At 46.1% G+C, this 17,500-nt stretch overlaps 1 protein-coding gene across 1 annotated transcript in view; it reads left to right on the forward strand.

Moving 5' to 3' along the window:
- Positions 1-1,353: 1,353 nt before the first annotated feature.
- Positions 1,354-17,500, forward strand: part of il1rapl2 (interleukin 1 receptor accessory protein-like 2) — a gene marked incomplete in the record, with an annotated part of 145,457 nt that continues 129,310 nt past the window's right edge. The window contains 4 exon segments of the mRNA XM_030369007.1: positions 1,354-1,365; positions 1,546-1,667; positions 2,038-2,065; positions 3,408-3,471. Of these exon segments, the coding sequence (XP_030224867.1) occupies positions 1,354-1,365; positions 1,546-1,667; positions 2,038-2,065; positions 3,408-3,471 (226 nt within the window).

Raw genomic sequence — 17,500 nt, forward strand, 5'->3', positions numbered from 1 at the left:
CCTTGTGATTTAGTCATCGGTTAAGCTTTACAATAATGGGATATTGATTAACCATTAATAGTAAAGTTAATCCAGTAATAAACATTAACCAACACTAATTTACAGTTGATTAACAGTTAAGTGATTGTGTAGTAATTATCTGCTAATGGTGTTCATGTCTGTTTATGATATTCATGTGAACTAATGTCATGATTTTATGTTAACTAAGGTACTTATTTATACAACAACTAACCCTCCAAGGAGAAGGGTTAATCCTTCCTCAACTAAATAATGTATGCCTTAATACCTTTGTTAATATAAACACCATTTTAACTAGATCAAAAATGATTACTTGACCTTTAGTTATTTAAATTAACTGTTATTTAATTGTTATTCAGGGATTATTACTGCATTGACTAATGTTTATTAACGATCAATTATTGTGCCTTTATTGTAAAGTGCTAACAGTAATGAATTATTAGTATCTGTATGAACAAAGTGGCTCTAGGGATAATTGTTGTCGTGGTTTTACGGTTAGATGGGGGGGGGGGGGGGCAGAGGGGCTCAGTATGTGCAGGTAAATGGATAAAAAAATAATGTTCGCATAAGAACACTTTATCAAAGAATATATAATCCATATATTTTGCCTATCCTACAAACCAACGAACCAACGCATAGACATGAATTTGCCCTTATTTATTAAAATCATACATTTTCTAACAAATTATCCTTACTTTATAAGATAAATGATACGACAAATTAGAAGATTTACATCATCGTAATGTAATATTGATTGGTGCTTCCTATCATATTCAGTTATTTCAGAGATGGAAGACATAACTAAATTGAACTCTGATGAAACTTTGTAGGTTAACTTATGTTTACCAATACGATTTTTTATTCTGAAGTAAAGTTTGACGATTATATCCAGCAAATAAATGATATAAGGAAATGATGCAATGTAAGATTATAAAAAAAAAGTATGAATATATGTATATATTATTAAAGAAAGGAGTGGAAGGTTGAATGTTTGGTTGGATGCTGTTTCCAGTGTGTAACAGATCTCCCAGTATCTCAGCCCACTCCACTGACCACAACATACTGGCTCTGGGGGAAAACGTTGACCTGTGTGGCCGATCCTTTACCGGGGATCCCAGCAGAGCGGGAAACATAAGAAGGCCAGCCTTGTTCTGCTCCATTCCTCTGTTTCTCGACACGAGCCGGGCCACCGCGGGGCCTGTCCTACCAGCTCTGCCACTGAGGACCGACTTTGTTCGACAGAGGTTATGAAGCCGGGGCTGAATTTGCACTCCGGCCTCGACTGCGCTCTCCATAAAAAGGGAGAAAAGGCACCGCATGCGGCCTTCTCCATGAATGCGGGCCGAGGTAATGGAGCACAAAGCCGGGCTTGTTTCAAGGCAGATCTCTCGCTCTGAGGCCCCCCCCCAACCCCCCCCCCCCCCCTCCCCCCCGGAACGCAGCCCTGACCACACCATCACCCGCCGATCACCGGGAGTTCTGTGAAGTTTAACGCGGCCTGCTGTGCAAGCTTTGCGCTTTTGTCAGGCACTCACGTTTTATTTATCGTGGTGTGGCGGCGGCGGCGGCGGCATTCGCGGGGCGGGCGGGGTCGGCAGCAAGCCCCCCGCCGCCCCACTCGCCCCACCCGCCTCCTTCACCACTGAGAGGTAAATGAGGCGCACCCAAAGTAACGGAGCACACCGAAAACTTTCCAATATTGTGACCCCAGACAGATTTGACTGAGATCGCATTTAATACCAATCTCTCTCTCCCGCTCTCTCTCTCTCTCTCTCTCTCTCTCTCTCTCTCTCTCTCTCTCTCTCTCTCTCTCTCTCTCTCTCTCTCTCTCTCTCCCTCTCTCTCCCCCTCCCTCTCTCCCTCCCGCTCTCGCTCTCTCTTCGGTTCTGTGGGCTTGTGCTTTCCCTCCCAAAGCACCCAGTCTCCCTCACAGGGGACGATGTGTCATTCAAGATGGATGCTTAAGTTGAACCTGCTACCAATATGGCATTGTGTGTGTTTAAGTGTGTGTTGTCCCAGTGCTGACAGTGTGGGGCAGCAGGGGAAGGTGAATGGTCCCATAGGCTGTGCCATGGAATTTGGCACCGTTCAGCTCTGTTACTCCCACACAGACTGCCATTGAGATGGTGCACACACACGCACGCACGCACGCACGCACATCCACACACACACGTGCACACCCACAGAAGCGTGCACAACCACACACACACACACACACGTGCACACCCACATGCCTCTATGCCTATGGAAGGCCAAACGGGTCAAAGCTCTGCCTCATCGTAGACGTTTGTTCATTCAAATCTACGTAACACACAGCGTTTCAGACCTCAATATCGCCGTATTTTACACATAAAAGACAGCGTTGTGGACAGCCTTTTTTCACACTATTTAACATGTTTTCATACATTTTCATGACCTTGAACACCAAGTCAATGATAACCAAAGTCAATCCGCACCAATACACTAGTGATTATTGAAAACTGTCCAAAGTGCTGTATTTTAAGCCATTGTAGAGCGTAGGAAACACAGTGTAAAAACCAGCGCAATAAAAACTTAAATGTCGTGTATTACCTCAATTTTAATAAAACACGTTTCCAATGAAGCGTAGTTTTGACCATTTTGGCCTCCACACTGTGATGAAATAATCATACAAAGGTATTTCCTCCTCTGTCTGTCCTTGTCTCCTACAGAAGGCATGGTGCCTCCATGTGCATTTTGCTCGAGTGACAAAGAAAATGTTAATAGTGAGTTTAAATTGAAGAACAAAAGGGAACAGCCAAATCTTACGTTTGATCTTTAAATGAGTTCGACATTTTATTAGAATCAGTTCATTTCAGGAACTTCAGTGTTTGATCTGCTTTTGCTGTAAGAACCAAATCGACCATTATGCCATTATATATATATGGCAAATATATATGTATAAATATATATTCTGTCTATATATATATGCCAGATAAATATATGTCCCTTCTGCTCCTCTAAACCCTTGGAGTTGCTTTGTAAGGGTGGCTGCTAAAGGTACGAGCACCTTAGCTAACTATGTCCAATTGTCAGGCAGAGGGCTAAGCAACAATAGCAGCAGAAGACAACGCACAATATCAATCATACACGTATTTTATCAGTTTCTCTTAAAGTACACTCGATGCTCTCCGCCAAAGTTGACAGAAGAGATAGCAGTGCCCCACCAGAAGCTGTGGTCACTCTGTACTAGCCGAACACCCACCATGGTTCCAAACCGGCAAGTGAAATGTAATGCGCTCTGAATCAGCGACACTGTTCCGCTACAGTTTATATAAGTGTTCTCAGCCAGCGTTTAAAACCCACCCGCTCTGGGCCATGCTGAGGGTGCTCTCTAAAGAACAACAACACGCTGAGGGTGTTCTCTGAAGAACTACAACACGGGCTGGGATCAGAGCGCTCTGGTGAACGCCGTACCCCTGAGAGCGTTCAGAGGTGCGCTCCGCATTCATCACCTGTCCAAAGAAGAGGTAGTTCTATCATGTATTGTTACTATTTCCCCTCTTCGCTGCCTACTAATATACACCCCACATTATATGGGTCTGTCTGTCTGTCTGTCTGTCTGTCTGTCTGTCTGTCTGTCTGTCTGTCTGTCTGTCTGTCTGTCTGTCTGTCTGTCTGTCTGTGTCTGTCTGTCTGTCTGTCTCTCTCTGTCTCTCTCTCTCTCTCTCTCTCTCTCTCTCTCTCTCTCTCTCTCTCTCTCTCTCTCTCTCTCTCTCTCTCTCTCTCTCTCTCTCTCTCTCTCTCTCTCTCTCTCTGTGTCTCTCTCTCTCTCTCTGTGTCTCTCTCTCTCTCTCTCTCTCTCTCTCTATATATATATATATATCTGCATATGTCTCTTAGTCTCTCCCACTCTCTCGTTCCACCACCTCAGGCACCATCTTCGGCCTACTGCTCTTTTGTCTTTCAGAGGAGAGGAGCCCTCAAACGTCTCTTGTATCCATTTCCCTAGACTCTCTCACCTTTTGTTCCAAAATAAGTCTCGGTTTGCGTCACGTTTCCTCTCCATTTTCTCAGTTTGTCAGTCCTGCTTTCTTTTTCTGTCACTCTCTCTCTCTCAGTCTCTCTCTCCGTCCCTCTCTCCCTCTCTGTCTCTCTCTCTCCCTCTCTCTCCATCCCTCTCTCTCCGTCCACCCTCTCTCTCTCAGTCTCTCTCTCCGTCCCTCTCTCCCTCTCTGTCCCTCTCTCTCCATCCCTCTCTCTCCGTCCACCCTCTCTCCGTCCCTCTTTCTCCCTCTCTCTCCCCTCCCTCAGCCTCCCCTCATATATCCCTCCTGTGATGTGGGTGAGGTCTCGTCTTCCAGGGTGACACATCCTGACACCTCTATTGGCCACTGGATGTCCCCAGCTAATCCGGTCAACGTTTTTCCCCTGGCAGTCTCGGCCCGTGGCAGCTCTGCCCCGTTTGCCCCCCTGTCCTGCCCTCCTCTCTCCTTATAGAGCATATAGCCGTTGTGTGTGGGCCGAAATAACGAAACTAAAACGATGGTAAAATAAGTATCTGCCATTGGACAGGGTTTGTCTCTGCGAGTGCTGCAGAGTGACACTGGCTTTGTGGCAGCGCCCGCCGGTAGACCCCAGACAGCGGCTGTGATGCACGTCCTGGATAAGACCCGGGCCGCTGTCGCCCTGTCTCTCACCGGAGCCTCGGCTGGAAACAAGAAACTTTGTGGCTTTTGCCCGTGGGTGAATCTGTCCCAACTTTTTTGAGGCGATGCAAACTTTGCAGAGCAGCCCCAATTTTTTTTTGGACGGAACCGCGTATTGTTTCTGCAAACTGTCGATTTTTTTTTGCAACAATTGCGATGGAAAAAAGTAGCACTAAAGTAACTCACCGTGGATTTAGGGTTGACGGAGTCGCAGTTCGATGCATTGCCATTCAACTGCTTTTTTAATTAATCAATGAAACCGAAGGAAGGCTATATCCTTCAAATCCAGATGGTTCAAAATCAGAGGCTGTTTGTGTCTGTAATCCCCCAATGTGAATCAAACCACTATTCGTTCTCTGCGGATGCAGATAAAAAAATATATGAATTTTATCAGAGCTACTGTTTGAGCCAGAGGGACGGTCATGTTGTCAATGGTTGTGAGAGATGTGTTGTGCCATTGGGCAGGCAGATTGTTGTGTTTGGAGTAGTTGTTATCTTTCTGACTGTATGAGGCAGCCGTGTAATTTGTGTTTTGATAAATGCGTACAAAATTTGAAAATGAGAGCTGTGAAATTATCGTTTGACGGACAAAAGATGTCCAGCTGCTATCTGGCACACAATGGTTTATTTTTAATTCAACATATTTAAAATGACACATTAACTCCCCTTTGTGGTTCATTCATTTATTCCAAATTATTAGTGAAACTCTCCACGATGTATCCGCCTTTTCCGAGATAAAATATAAATGAAGCCATAAGCACTGATCTATCTAATTAAAAAACTAGAATTATATTTGACGGGCTTCAGCCTACTTCAATTTGGGAACTACACTTGTGGCACACAATAATCTAACACAGTGTTTGTTGAAAGAAATGTTACAGTAAAGTATACAGCTTAAAACTGTGTGTGCCTGTGTTTCTGTTTTGTGTTTTGTGTGTGTGTGTGTGTGTGTGTGTGTGTGTGTGTGTGTGTGTGTGTGTGTGTGTGTGTGTGTGTGTGTGTGTGTGTGTGTGTGTGTGTGTGTGCTAGCACTGCTTTACTTCCCAATGTTTCACCTGCGTTTGTTTCAGTGAGATTGGCTGTTTCCTTCATTCCCTCAGAGAGCTGAATATATGTTTTTAAAGTCTTGCTAAAGTACAAAAACAAGAACTTGTGACAGCATAGACAGACTCAATGTCTTACAGAAATAATTCATTCGACAATTAAAGAAAAAGAATGAAACTTTAGAAAATGGTGTACTTTTATCAGGAAGTTAGTTTATCATTGTCACACACTGGTACAGACACAAAAGCACCCACAAACAACTAACTTTTGCTGTTTCAATCCGGTTATTTTGGCAGAGTTTTGTCTTAAACCGGCCACACAGAGTAGTCAGCAGTTTCCATTTGACATGTGACCTCGTTGCTGCACTCTTTGTGTTTGTGTGCTTGCTTGGCCCAGTTCTAGAGATGTGCCTCTTCTTGGTAGTCTTTCTTCCTCCAGGTAAACGGAGCTGTTGTGTCCTTCCAGTGCTGTTGCGTTCAAAGTGGCCTCTTCTTTCACAACTCGTTCTGCACCAGCCCACCAGCGCTCACAGCAACGCTGTAGGAGGTGGTGGACCTGGACGGGCTGGGTCAGCTGTGCTACTTCGACGTCTTTAGAGGCGACGTCGAACCGTCGATGATCCGGCGCAATCGCAACCCTCAGACATTTCCGTTTCTCCGAGTGGATCCTCACCGTCCTATTAGGATCCAGTAGCCCCCGGTATGGTTCTGGTACGAGGAGACGTCAGTGGAGATACGCAGGATGTAGGTCTGACGGCGTTGGCGAGGGAGACCACTGCGCACCACAATGGGCTGCGGCCCTCCGCTCCACCGAGATGCTCCTCTAAGCCCCTCTCGCGCTGGAGGCTCTAATTGGATCTCGCAGTATCAGCCATCTACCACTTGACTCTCCCTCCACGGGTGAGCGGGGCCTGTGAAGCCCAGCTCCAGATGGTATCTACCTGAGGAGCTCAGGGGACGAACCGAGCTGGTACATGGGCGCAATCACTGGAGAAGACACGCAGCTAAATGCACACGCTCGCACACACACACACACGCGCGCGCGCAAACACGCACTTACACACGCATGCACAAATTCGTGCTGACGCACACGCGCATACGGGTACGAACACACTCATGCACAAACGCGCACGCTCATGCACACACACACACACACACACACACGTAAAAACATAGGTAAATGTGCATTAGACATTCGTACAAACAAAGGCCAACTTTTGAAAGAGAGAAAACAGAGAGTGAGGGAGAGGAGAAGGAATGGTGGTAAAACTTTCAGTCTGAGGGCGGCGTAAATCAGGGAAATGATTACAGCTCTCCATTTTCTTGTCTTTTTAACGACCAATCTGTGCTCGCCATCCAAACATCACGTCGTGATTCTATGACCTTAAGAAGAATTATAATATTATGGTGACCCTAAATTAGCCTTTGGAGAAATTCCAGCGAGTTCTCCTCCGAGGCTTAAGGCGGTAAACTGATTAAACTGGATTGAATCTGCGGCACATTTATTCTAATGACCTCCCGGAGAACCAAGGCTTTCTCGAAAAGTAATGTGCACTCAGAAATAATTTGTTTGTTTTGTGCCGTAAGTGTGTTTGGTTGGTTACCGCGGTCACCAAGTAGTAAATAATTATGTTGATCAGCGCCTCATCCTAAAATATTTCCTTCCTGCTGATTCCATCCCCCCCCCCCCCCCCACCCAACCTCTCTTTTGAGCATATTAATGACATGGGTGACTGCGCCTGGGCAGAAACCTCCTTATTTACTATCGCAATTGTTCAATGTTTAATAATTCATGAACTTAATCCGGGAGGTCGTCAACGTGTGTGGCGCCCCGCCAAAGGAAATGTAGCCAACCTCATAACCGTCATTAGGTAAACAACATCACAACGCAATTATCACGTCAACGACGTGGGGTAAAGCGGGGGTAATTGGCCGTGAGGCGGCGTCTTGAGTCAGGCTTCAGCACTAAGCAGGAGGACGACGACGTCATTGTGAGGGTGGAGGAGGAGACGGAGGGTTTAGACAGACAGACGCAGGTGCTACGAAGTACGCACACAACCTCTCTCTCCTCTCTCTCTCTCTCTCTCTCTCTCTCTCTCTCTCTCTTTCTTTCTCTTTCTTTCTCTCTCTCTTTCTCTCTCTCTCTCTCTCGCTCTCTCTCTCTCTCTCTCTCTCTCTCTCTCTCTCTCTCTCTCTCTCTCTCTCTCTCTTTCTCGCTCTCTCTCTCTCTCTCTCTCTCTCTCTCTCTCTCTCTCTCTCTCTCTCTCTCTCTCTCTCTCTCCCTGACTGACTGACTGACTCACACAAAGCGGAAAAAAATGATTCCTGCTAAAATAGTACAATAATATACCTGAAGCTCTAATGAACATCAAAACCTTGGATTTGAACAGGTTTTCCTGTTGTCGGTGTGTGTATAAGCGTGTGCATATGCGTGCGCACGCGAGCGTGTGTGTTCAGGGTCAGAGCATGGGCAGCAGCAGAAGCAGCAGGTAACCAAGGTGACCCGGCTGGCGTGGAGTTGCCAGGTTTGGGGACGCGGTCACCGCGGCCCCCATCACCAGCCCCGTGTTTACCCAGACATCAAAAGGTATTGGCGCGGCGAGGCGGCCCGGGCACCGCTGGATGGACACACAGACGTGTACCATTGTCCTGAATGACTCCTGCCACCTTGAATAGTGTGCTATCGAAGGCAGAACCACAAACGCCACATTTGAAGATGAAAGCGATATTAAATATTAAAGCAGGCCGACTGCAGCTCGCTCCCTGTTGCTTCGGGGGAACCTTGACCTGCGTCGGTTCACGTCCGTCCTCCACTCGTACATTCTCTCTGCCTCCCCTTCTCCTTCGCCTGGCTCCTTTGATCCCCTCCTCCTATTTCTCGCCCAGCCATTGTTTCCTCCGGCAGCATTCAAAAGTGAATTCCAGCATCTTCCTCTGACACTTCCTGTCATGCCGGCAGAGTGAAGAGTTTCTTTGCATCCCAGTGGGGGTGTGTGTGTGCGGGCGGATGCATTGCGGTGTCAACGTGTGTGTTGGCGTGGGCATGTGTGTGTATGCGTGTGTGTGTGCAGCAGCAAAAACCGAACAGATCTCAACTGTAGGTTCTTGCTGTAAAGGTTGCCCGTGTTTAGGGTCGACGGTGTGACACGAACACGACGGGTCAGGCAAGAAAGAGAGAAAAGAGATGTGTGGTTTTCTTCAGCATGAAGATGTCATAACGTGTGTGAGAGAACGCCCAACGAACTGAACGATGAATCCAAGACTTGTTGTCGAAGTGGTTGTACCTTAACCACTGTTTATTGAATGGTTTATATTTGAATTCCTCTTTGGTTGAGCTGTATTTCTTAATGTTTATTGATGTTTTATATCTTTCCCGAGTGAATGTTTATTTCCCATGCCGATTAAGCTATTTCGAATGGAATTGAATTTAAAAACAGTTGGAGAGAGAGAGAGGGAGAGAGGGGAGAGAGGGAGTGAGACAGGGAGCAAGAGACAAATAAACAGATGGAGCGGACGTCTGTATGGTTTGAGGGAGATAAAAGGTAGAGACAGAAACAGAGATATCAGGGATGGGAACTGAGTCTGTCAGGAGGCTGTCACTGTGGGAAGTGACGATCACAATAAGTTCATTAAAACCTGCTGCTGACATTTCAGTGTCTGTCTGTCTGTCTGTCTGTCTGTCTGTCTGTCTGTCTGTCTGTCTGTCTGTCTGTCTGTCTGTCTGTCTGTCTGTCCTGGTGTTTCTATCTATCTGTCTGTAGTCGGACTGAATCTTTCTCAATCTTTATTTTTTTTGTGTTGTTACCAATGGTAATTTAACTCTCCCTTTCTCGTTCTCTCGATTTTCTCTCTCTCTTTCTCTGTCTCCCTCTCCCTCTCTCACTCTGACCAAATTCTTATTTAATTTCCTCTATTGCCATGAAAACATCGGCAGTAGAAAGCTGATCAATAAACGTATACAGTGAAACAATATTATGCAATTAAACTAATCTGATCATAATTAAACAAATACAATACCATGAAACACAAACTCCCCCACGCACACACACACCAACATCCACAAACAATATGCATTGATAAACATATCAGATAAATTCATTGTAAAACTTGCAGATTCATTTACTTTAGAATAACTCTTTATTTCAGGATATCAGGGTAGGGAGGAATATTTCTCTCTCTTCTTCTCTCCATCTCCTTCCCTCTCAGGAAAAGCCTAAATATACACCACCTTTATCTCTCTCTCTCTCTCTCTCTCTCTCTCTCTCTCTCTCTCTCTCTCTCTCTCTCTCTCTCTCTCTCTCTCTCTCTCTCTCCCTCTCTCCTCCCTCCCTCTCCTCTCTCTCTCTCTCTCTCTCTTCCCTCCCTCTCTCTCCCTCCCCCCCCTCCCCCCTTTCCCTTCCTCCCTCCCTCCCTCCCTCCCTCCCTCTCTCTCTCTTCTTCCCCCCCTCACTCCTCTTTCCTCCCCTCACCCCCCCTCCCTCTTTGCCCCTCCCTCTCTCCTCTTCCCTCGATCTCTCCCCCTCCGTCCCTCTCTCCCCTTCCCTCCCTCTCTCCCCCTCCCTCTCTCTCTCCCACTCCCACCCCTCTCTCCCCCTCTCTCTGTAGGGCGCTGTCAGTGAACAGGTGTGCCTCTACTTTTCTTTATTAATGACAGTCACTGAAGAAAGCTAGGGGGACTGTGTGTGTGTGTGTGTGTGTGTGTGTGTGTGTGTGTGTGTGTGTGTGTGTGTGTGTGTGTGTGTTTCAGTGAGTTCACACATGCACATCACACAGGAGAACTGACAAATGTGGGAGCGTTCTCTGCACTGCATACTCTGTCAACACTGTGACAAATGGTAGGCAGGAAATGAGGGGCACGCACACACACACAGACACACAACACTAACACACCCAGACACACACACTAACACACACAGACACACACACACACACACACACACACACGCAATGACAAACCCAGGTACACATGACGGTTACGAGGAGTACATTTGTAGATCATTAAAGAGGTGCAGTACAAGTACATACTGAGTTTCAGTGAGTCTGTGTTCGTAGGGGAAGGGAATAAGGTGACGGTGCAAGCTAGCATGCAGTTAGCATGGAGCACTCAGTCAATCCCTGCTATTTTTATCTTATCTTGTATTTCATTGTAAAATTGTATTTTCTTAACTGATTCTTAAATTTGGCATGAGAAACATAAGAAATTCAAGAATTCAGCCATAAAATGCGCTAATAATGGTTCTTACATTGCTCAAAACGGTGCAGCACATCATTGTTGTTCTAACAAGCCTGAACAGTACTGAGCACTGACTAATACAGAATTATAATTCCTTCCAGTCTTCCACATTTTCACTTCCCAATCGGTTAGTACGTCCATCCATCTGACTATCTAATTTCTTTGCATGGGCACATCTCTCTCTCTTTCTCTCACTCTCTCTCTCTCTCTCTCTCTCTCTCTCTCTCTCTCTCTCTCTCTCTCTCTCTCTCTCTCTCTCTCTCTCTCTCTCTCTCTCACTCTTTCTTCCCCCCCCCCCTCCTTATCCTCTCTGTATGTATCTCTCTCCCTCTTTCTTCCCCACCTCTTTCTCTCTCTTTGTCCTCGTTCTCCGTCGTGACCTGATTTGAACTACTGCGTGTGTTTGTGTGTGTGTGTGTGTGTGTGTGTGTGTGTGTGTGTGTGTGTGTGTGTGTGCGTGACTGTTAAGGACCAAACACTCGTACATCACCGGACAAACAAGAGCCGTGATCATGTGACAAATCACGCGAGAGCATTTGGTTTTGTTGAATGTAAATCCTATTTGATGGAATATTCTTTGAATTTGCTGAGATGAAGCGTTTGGATGTGGGTCATTTTGTGTGCGTGTGTATGAGTATGTCCGGGTGTGTGTCTTTGTGTTTGTGCGTTTCTGTGTGCGCGTTGGTGTATGTGTGTGCATGTGCGTGTGCGCGTGTGCGTGTGTGTGTGTGTGTGTGTGTGTGTGTGTGTGTGTGTGTGTGTGTGTGTGTGTGTCTGTATTTGTGCGTTTGGAGAAGGGGTGGTGAGAATGAGAGGGATAGATTTCAGCTGTTTGGTAATGTTTGACAGGGGGCACATAGTGGTCAACTCCATTTATCCTGCATTATGTATATATATATGTGTGTGTGTGTGTGTGTGTGTGTGTGTGTGTGTGTGTGTGTGTGTGTGTGTGTGTGTGTGTGTGTGTGTGTGTGTGTGTGTGTGTGTGTGTGCTGTTGTAACTCACAGCGGTGAACAAAGGCCCCAACCCACAGCCGATTACCATATTCATGCACCGCACAAAATAAATTGCATTGGGCCGCATGTGTGTGGTTGGGGGTGTGTGTGTGTCAGTGTGTGTGTGTGTGTGTGTGTTTGTATGTGTATCAGAGTGAGGAAGGGAGACTTGAATAGTTCTTTATTTTGTACAAGAGTAACTCAATTTATAGGAAATGGAAGTCTGATCCTCTCCCGCTCCTATTTTATTTGCAGGTAACTGTAGACTCATTCTCAGATATATTTACAGGAACACACATCCACGCTGTATGGAACGGTTTTATATCTCTTTACATTTCCTTAGAAAGGCTGAATGTTGAATCTTGTATTTTCGTGTGGGAGCTGCTTTCAAATCAATGGTGTTCTCCAAATTGAGATTCAGCAGAAAACTCCCTCCGTCGGTCTTTAATCTTGTTTTCTTCTCTGTTTTTCCCCCTTTTATTTTGTGTCGCCCCACTGCTCATTGTTTAGCCTCCACTCTCTCCTCCTCCCTCTCTTCTCTTTTTATGTTTGCTGTCCATCTCTCTCCTCCCTTCTCCCTGTTTTTCTGTTTATGTCTTCCATCCTTTTTTCTTTAAACCTTCTGATGGATTTGACCCTTGGTTCTTTTTTTTCCTTGCCTGTTGTTCAGCATACAGGAGTGTGTGTGTTTGTGTGTACCTGCATGTGGGTTATCCACTGGAAAGGTGTGTGTGCGCGTGCCGGCTTGTTGTTTAGTGTACATGTTTGTTTGTGTGTCTGTGTTTGCAAACCGGTGCATTGTCAAGTTTATTGTGTGTGCTTGTTTGTGTGCGCATACTGTTTGCGGGTGTGTTTTGTGGGTTTGTGAGTGTTTGTCCTTCTGAGTGTGCGTGTGGTTGAGTGCACAGGAATGTCTGCGTGTATGTATGGGTGTGTGGTTGTGTATACAGGGATGTGTGTGTGTGTGTGTGGTGCTCAGGTCAAAGCATCATTACGGCGGCAGCAGCTCGGGGGCAGCTTTTACAGGGGGATTGTGTGAGGCAACAGAGACAGACCTCAGCTTATAGCGGCAGCTGGGGAGCCATGAAGGGCATTAGGTCTGAGTGACAGCTCTGTGTTAAGTATGGGGGCCACTGCCCAGGAAACAAAACTCAACACTACTTCCTCGCTCCAACTTCCCACACCTTTTTTTCCTCCACTTGGTTTTGGATCCAGACATTGTTTGTCTGTAACGAATCTGCTACATTTTCACAAGCGCTAAAGGATGGCCCAATGCATTCTAAGCATGACATTAATGTAATGACAATTCAATTCGTATGAAAATTGTTTAAATGAATGCCATGAATGAGGCCAGGCTGTAGATCCCAACTCAATTGATCTAGCTGAATCAGTCATCCAAAGACGATGTTATTGCATCAAAATATGCGTCATATATTTCTTCACACTAGCTCAGTATCGTTCCTGCTGGAGCTCCGGATGAAGTGGTCATTCAAGTCGCTGCATTAGTAGTAAAAACAGAAGTATGAGGCATTTACAACCTGCTCAGGGGTTTGACGGAAGCAGGCAGATGTGGCCAATCAGCACTCAGTATCCAGGGCTATGATGGAGGTGCTCCACCCAGGACAGTCACCCCATTCAAAGCGTGCCCTGGCCTGACTCAATTCAAATATTGAGAAAGTAAGCTTCTCAAACGCCTTTAAATACAAAGCTACAGTACAGTGAGCAGTCTGCTTCCCTGGTCCAAAGCTGCTGGACTATAATGCCAAAGATGGAGGGCTTGATATGTGGGAGCTTTTGTTGCTCGCTGATTTCTCTTCAGCTCCAGGGATTGATAAGAGGCCCGCCCCGAGCCTAAAGGCCAAGAGAGAGTGGCTCCGAGAGTGACATGGCACGCTAGCTAGCTCAGAAGAACGCTAAATGCTAAGTGGGTTCCATAGGTGTGTTATGGCATTCATAAACAGCTTCTTGTTTGACTAATTCGTCTGTGTGTGCTTGTTTGTCTGTGCTTGCGTGTGTGTGTGTGTGTGTGTGTGTGTGTGTGTGTGTGTGTGTGTGTGTGTGTGTGTGTGTGTGTGTGTGTGTGTGTGTGTGTGTGTGTGGGGGTGTGTTTGGCTTATCCTAACCCTTCTTCATCGAGTGGGGAACGTAGAACACAGAGGAAGCTGTACGTATACCACACATTGTGTGGTATACGCATGCATGTGTATGCATGTGCATATGCATGTGTTCATTATTCTACATGTTTAAGAAAACGTCATGCAAAGTCGAAATGTTTCCACTTGAGTCCACTGTTATGTTAAAATGCTTGCAGTTTATTTGAGTATTGACAATAGAAAAAACCCTGTTTCGTTTTCACCATCCTTGTCCCTGGTGTGTACTCTGAATATTAACATGACAAACATAAGTTGAGTCATGGCGCGTGGGATCGTGTGAGTCTGTGTTGTATAGGGAATATGTTGTTATCCAATCAGTTTCTGTTTATGAAACAGATCCATTCATCTCTGCAGTTTATTTTCTGTGATCTATTTGGGAGGCGCCTTTATGCAGATGCATCTGACCGGGTGATCCATGGGCCTGTGCCAGGTCCTCATCAATGCAATAAATATGGTCCTGCTCTCTCACACACACAGACACATACGGAGAAGCACAAACCCATGCACGCACGCATTGGTACAAACACAAAGACACGCAGACAAACATAAACACACACAGATAAACACACACACACACACATACATAACCCCTTGTACACATTCTAAATCAGCCACATGCCTGCAGATCTTATCCGTCTCACACACACATAGAGCTACACATGCACAGCCTCAGACAACTCACATGAACACATAATACAATAAAAACTTGCATGCAGATTTGTATCTATGTCTCACACAAAAACACATGACCTGATGTATTAAGTCCAACCGAAAGCAATGATTGTCAGTACACAACCACGCGCAACTGCACACATTCAACATGCCACACACACACACACTCACACACATGCGCAACAAACCAGATTTAATAGTTCTGCCCGGCCTCCACACGGAAGCAGCGATTCTCAGTACACACACACACACACACACACACTCACACGCACACGCACACAAACAGTGTATTGTACAGTTGTGTTGACGTATCTTAGGCTAAATAATGCAGCACTGTCTTTGGTCGTGACCCATATCTGTTCTGCTCCGATGTCTCCAACTTCTGTGTGGGACTGGAGCACAAGCTCGCAAAAAGGCATTAGCCTGCCAGACCTCACTAATCAGATCTTCTATTCATGTGACTGTGTGTGTGTGTGTGTGTGTGTGTGTGTGTGTGTGTGTGTGTGTGTGTGTGTGTGTGTGTGTGTGTGTGTGTGTGTGTGTGTGTGTGTGTGTGTGTGTGTGTGTGTTTAGGTAAGAGAGTTTCTGTGTTATTAGTTATTGAATGAACTGCTTTTGCTTACTCAGTTTCATTGGCACTAACACTTCACGCAAGCACGCACACACACACACACACACACACAGACACACACACACACACACACACACACACACACACACACACACACACACACACACACACACACACACACACACACACACACACACAAACAAACACATAACAACACATACACTCTCATTAAATTAGCGAATGAGCTAGTACCACGTTTATCTCTCTCTCTCGCTCACTCTCTCTCCTTCTTTCTCTCTCTTTATCCCTCCCTCTCTCCCTCTCTCCCACTATCTCACTCTCTCGCTCACTCTCTCTCTCTCTCTCTCTCTCTCGCTTGCTCTCTCCCTCCCTCCCTCCCGTTCCTCCACCCTTTTCCTACCTGCCTGTTCCCCTCTCATCGTGCACCCTAACACACACACTGCACCTAAACGTTCCTCCTTGCCCATTCAAAACACTCACACCCCTCCCCTCCCCCTCCCCAAAGACGCGCATAAAAAGCATATTTACTACCGGCGTCTCATGTGGGTCTGTGTGCACGTGCTCTCCTGATACACACGGCGCCTTCCCCAACGCGCACACACGCAGGCCACATATACACGTGTCTTTCCAAGGTAGCACTAAATCTCTCCCGGGAATGGCGACACATAATGTGTATTACCCAATCTATAAATTTAACACGTTTAGGAGTGCGTCGATAAATCTTTCCGCTGTAACTTAATGTAAATGCGGGCTGCAAATCTGTGCTCACTGAGCCCAAGCCACACAAATTACACCTGATTGCACATTCCCTGCCAGTGGCCGAGTACATCTACCACAAATCATAGACTGCATACACTGCATTAGTGTTGAATGGTTCATACATACTCATACATAACGCACACACATAACACACACACACACATAGATGACACATAAATACACAGCAGACACGCACACGCACATAACAAGCACACAGTCAAACATAACACACACACAATTAATACAAATACATAATACACACGTACACACGCACACACACACACACACACACACACACACACACACACACATACACACATACACATGTTTGTATCCCATGGTTTTTCACATTGAAAGGCACCTACGTCTAATCTTTATTTATTTTCCTCATGCTCCGTTTACCTCCTCCCAATATCTCCTAATATCCCACCAACACATATGAGTTCATCGTCACTCTGCTGTGGTTAACCCTTCAGCCGCTGGGCTCCCGCAGTGACTGGCCGCAGTAAATGACCTCCAGCGGCTGGCAGTTCCCCAGCCTCAGGAGGAGCACTGCAGTGCTGGGTCTGATGCCGTCAGTCATGCTACTAACTCTTGTATTCATGCCTTTGCACCGGAATCTGTCCCACATATGCATGAATTAATTATTTGCCTTTTTTAGTAAAAGATGCGTGTGTTTGTGTTTTGGTTTGAGCACGTGGGTGCGTTTCTTTGGCGGTGCGCTGTGCAAAGTTTTAAAGAAGGATGGACCTGTTCTGTTCAGGGACAGGGGAAACAACAACAGGAACAGCTGGGGTGGCTCCAAATCGCTACCAAACAATTGGGAGCGGAGACCTGATGTTGAGTTTTCTCTAAGAGCTTTGTACAGTGTGTGTGTGTGTGCCATCAAAAGGCCGGTAGATTAAAGGGGAAGTCTGTGACAGTCTGAGCCAACAGCCAAAGCGAGGCCACGGAATGAAGAGATAAAGCCAGAGCAAGAGAGACAGAGCCCAGGCCACAGGGGATGTTTCCTCCTTCCCCGTTCTCAGTCCCAGCCTGCGCTGCTTGCATCAAAATTATTTTGTTCTTTTCTGGATGACCTCATCACATCCCATCCTTCGTTTACTTCTGCTACTATTTTCTTATTTAGTCATTCAAGTGTAACTGAAGCCCCTGGTTCAGCCTGCATCCATCGATATGAGAGTTTAAAGAATCTGTTATCGGCTGAGAGTTCTAGCAGGGATGGAGGGGGGTTATCCCCATGGTTACGACAGACACTAACTTTGTGATCGTTCTTTGGATAGCTCTGTTGTTGTGTATGAACATGTTAATGAGGAAGGTTGTCTATGAAACGAGTAACACTCTGTGGTGTTAAACTATAAGTTTCC

This window comes from Gadus morhua, chromosome 10, assembly GCF_902167405.1.
Source record: "Gadus morhua chromosome 10, gadMor3.0, whole genome shotgun sequence".
NCBI classification, from domain to species: domain Eukaryota; kingdom Metazoa; phylum Chordata; class Actinopteri; order Gadiformes; family Gadidae; genus Gadus; species Gadus morhua.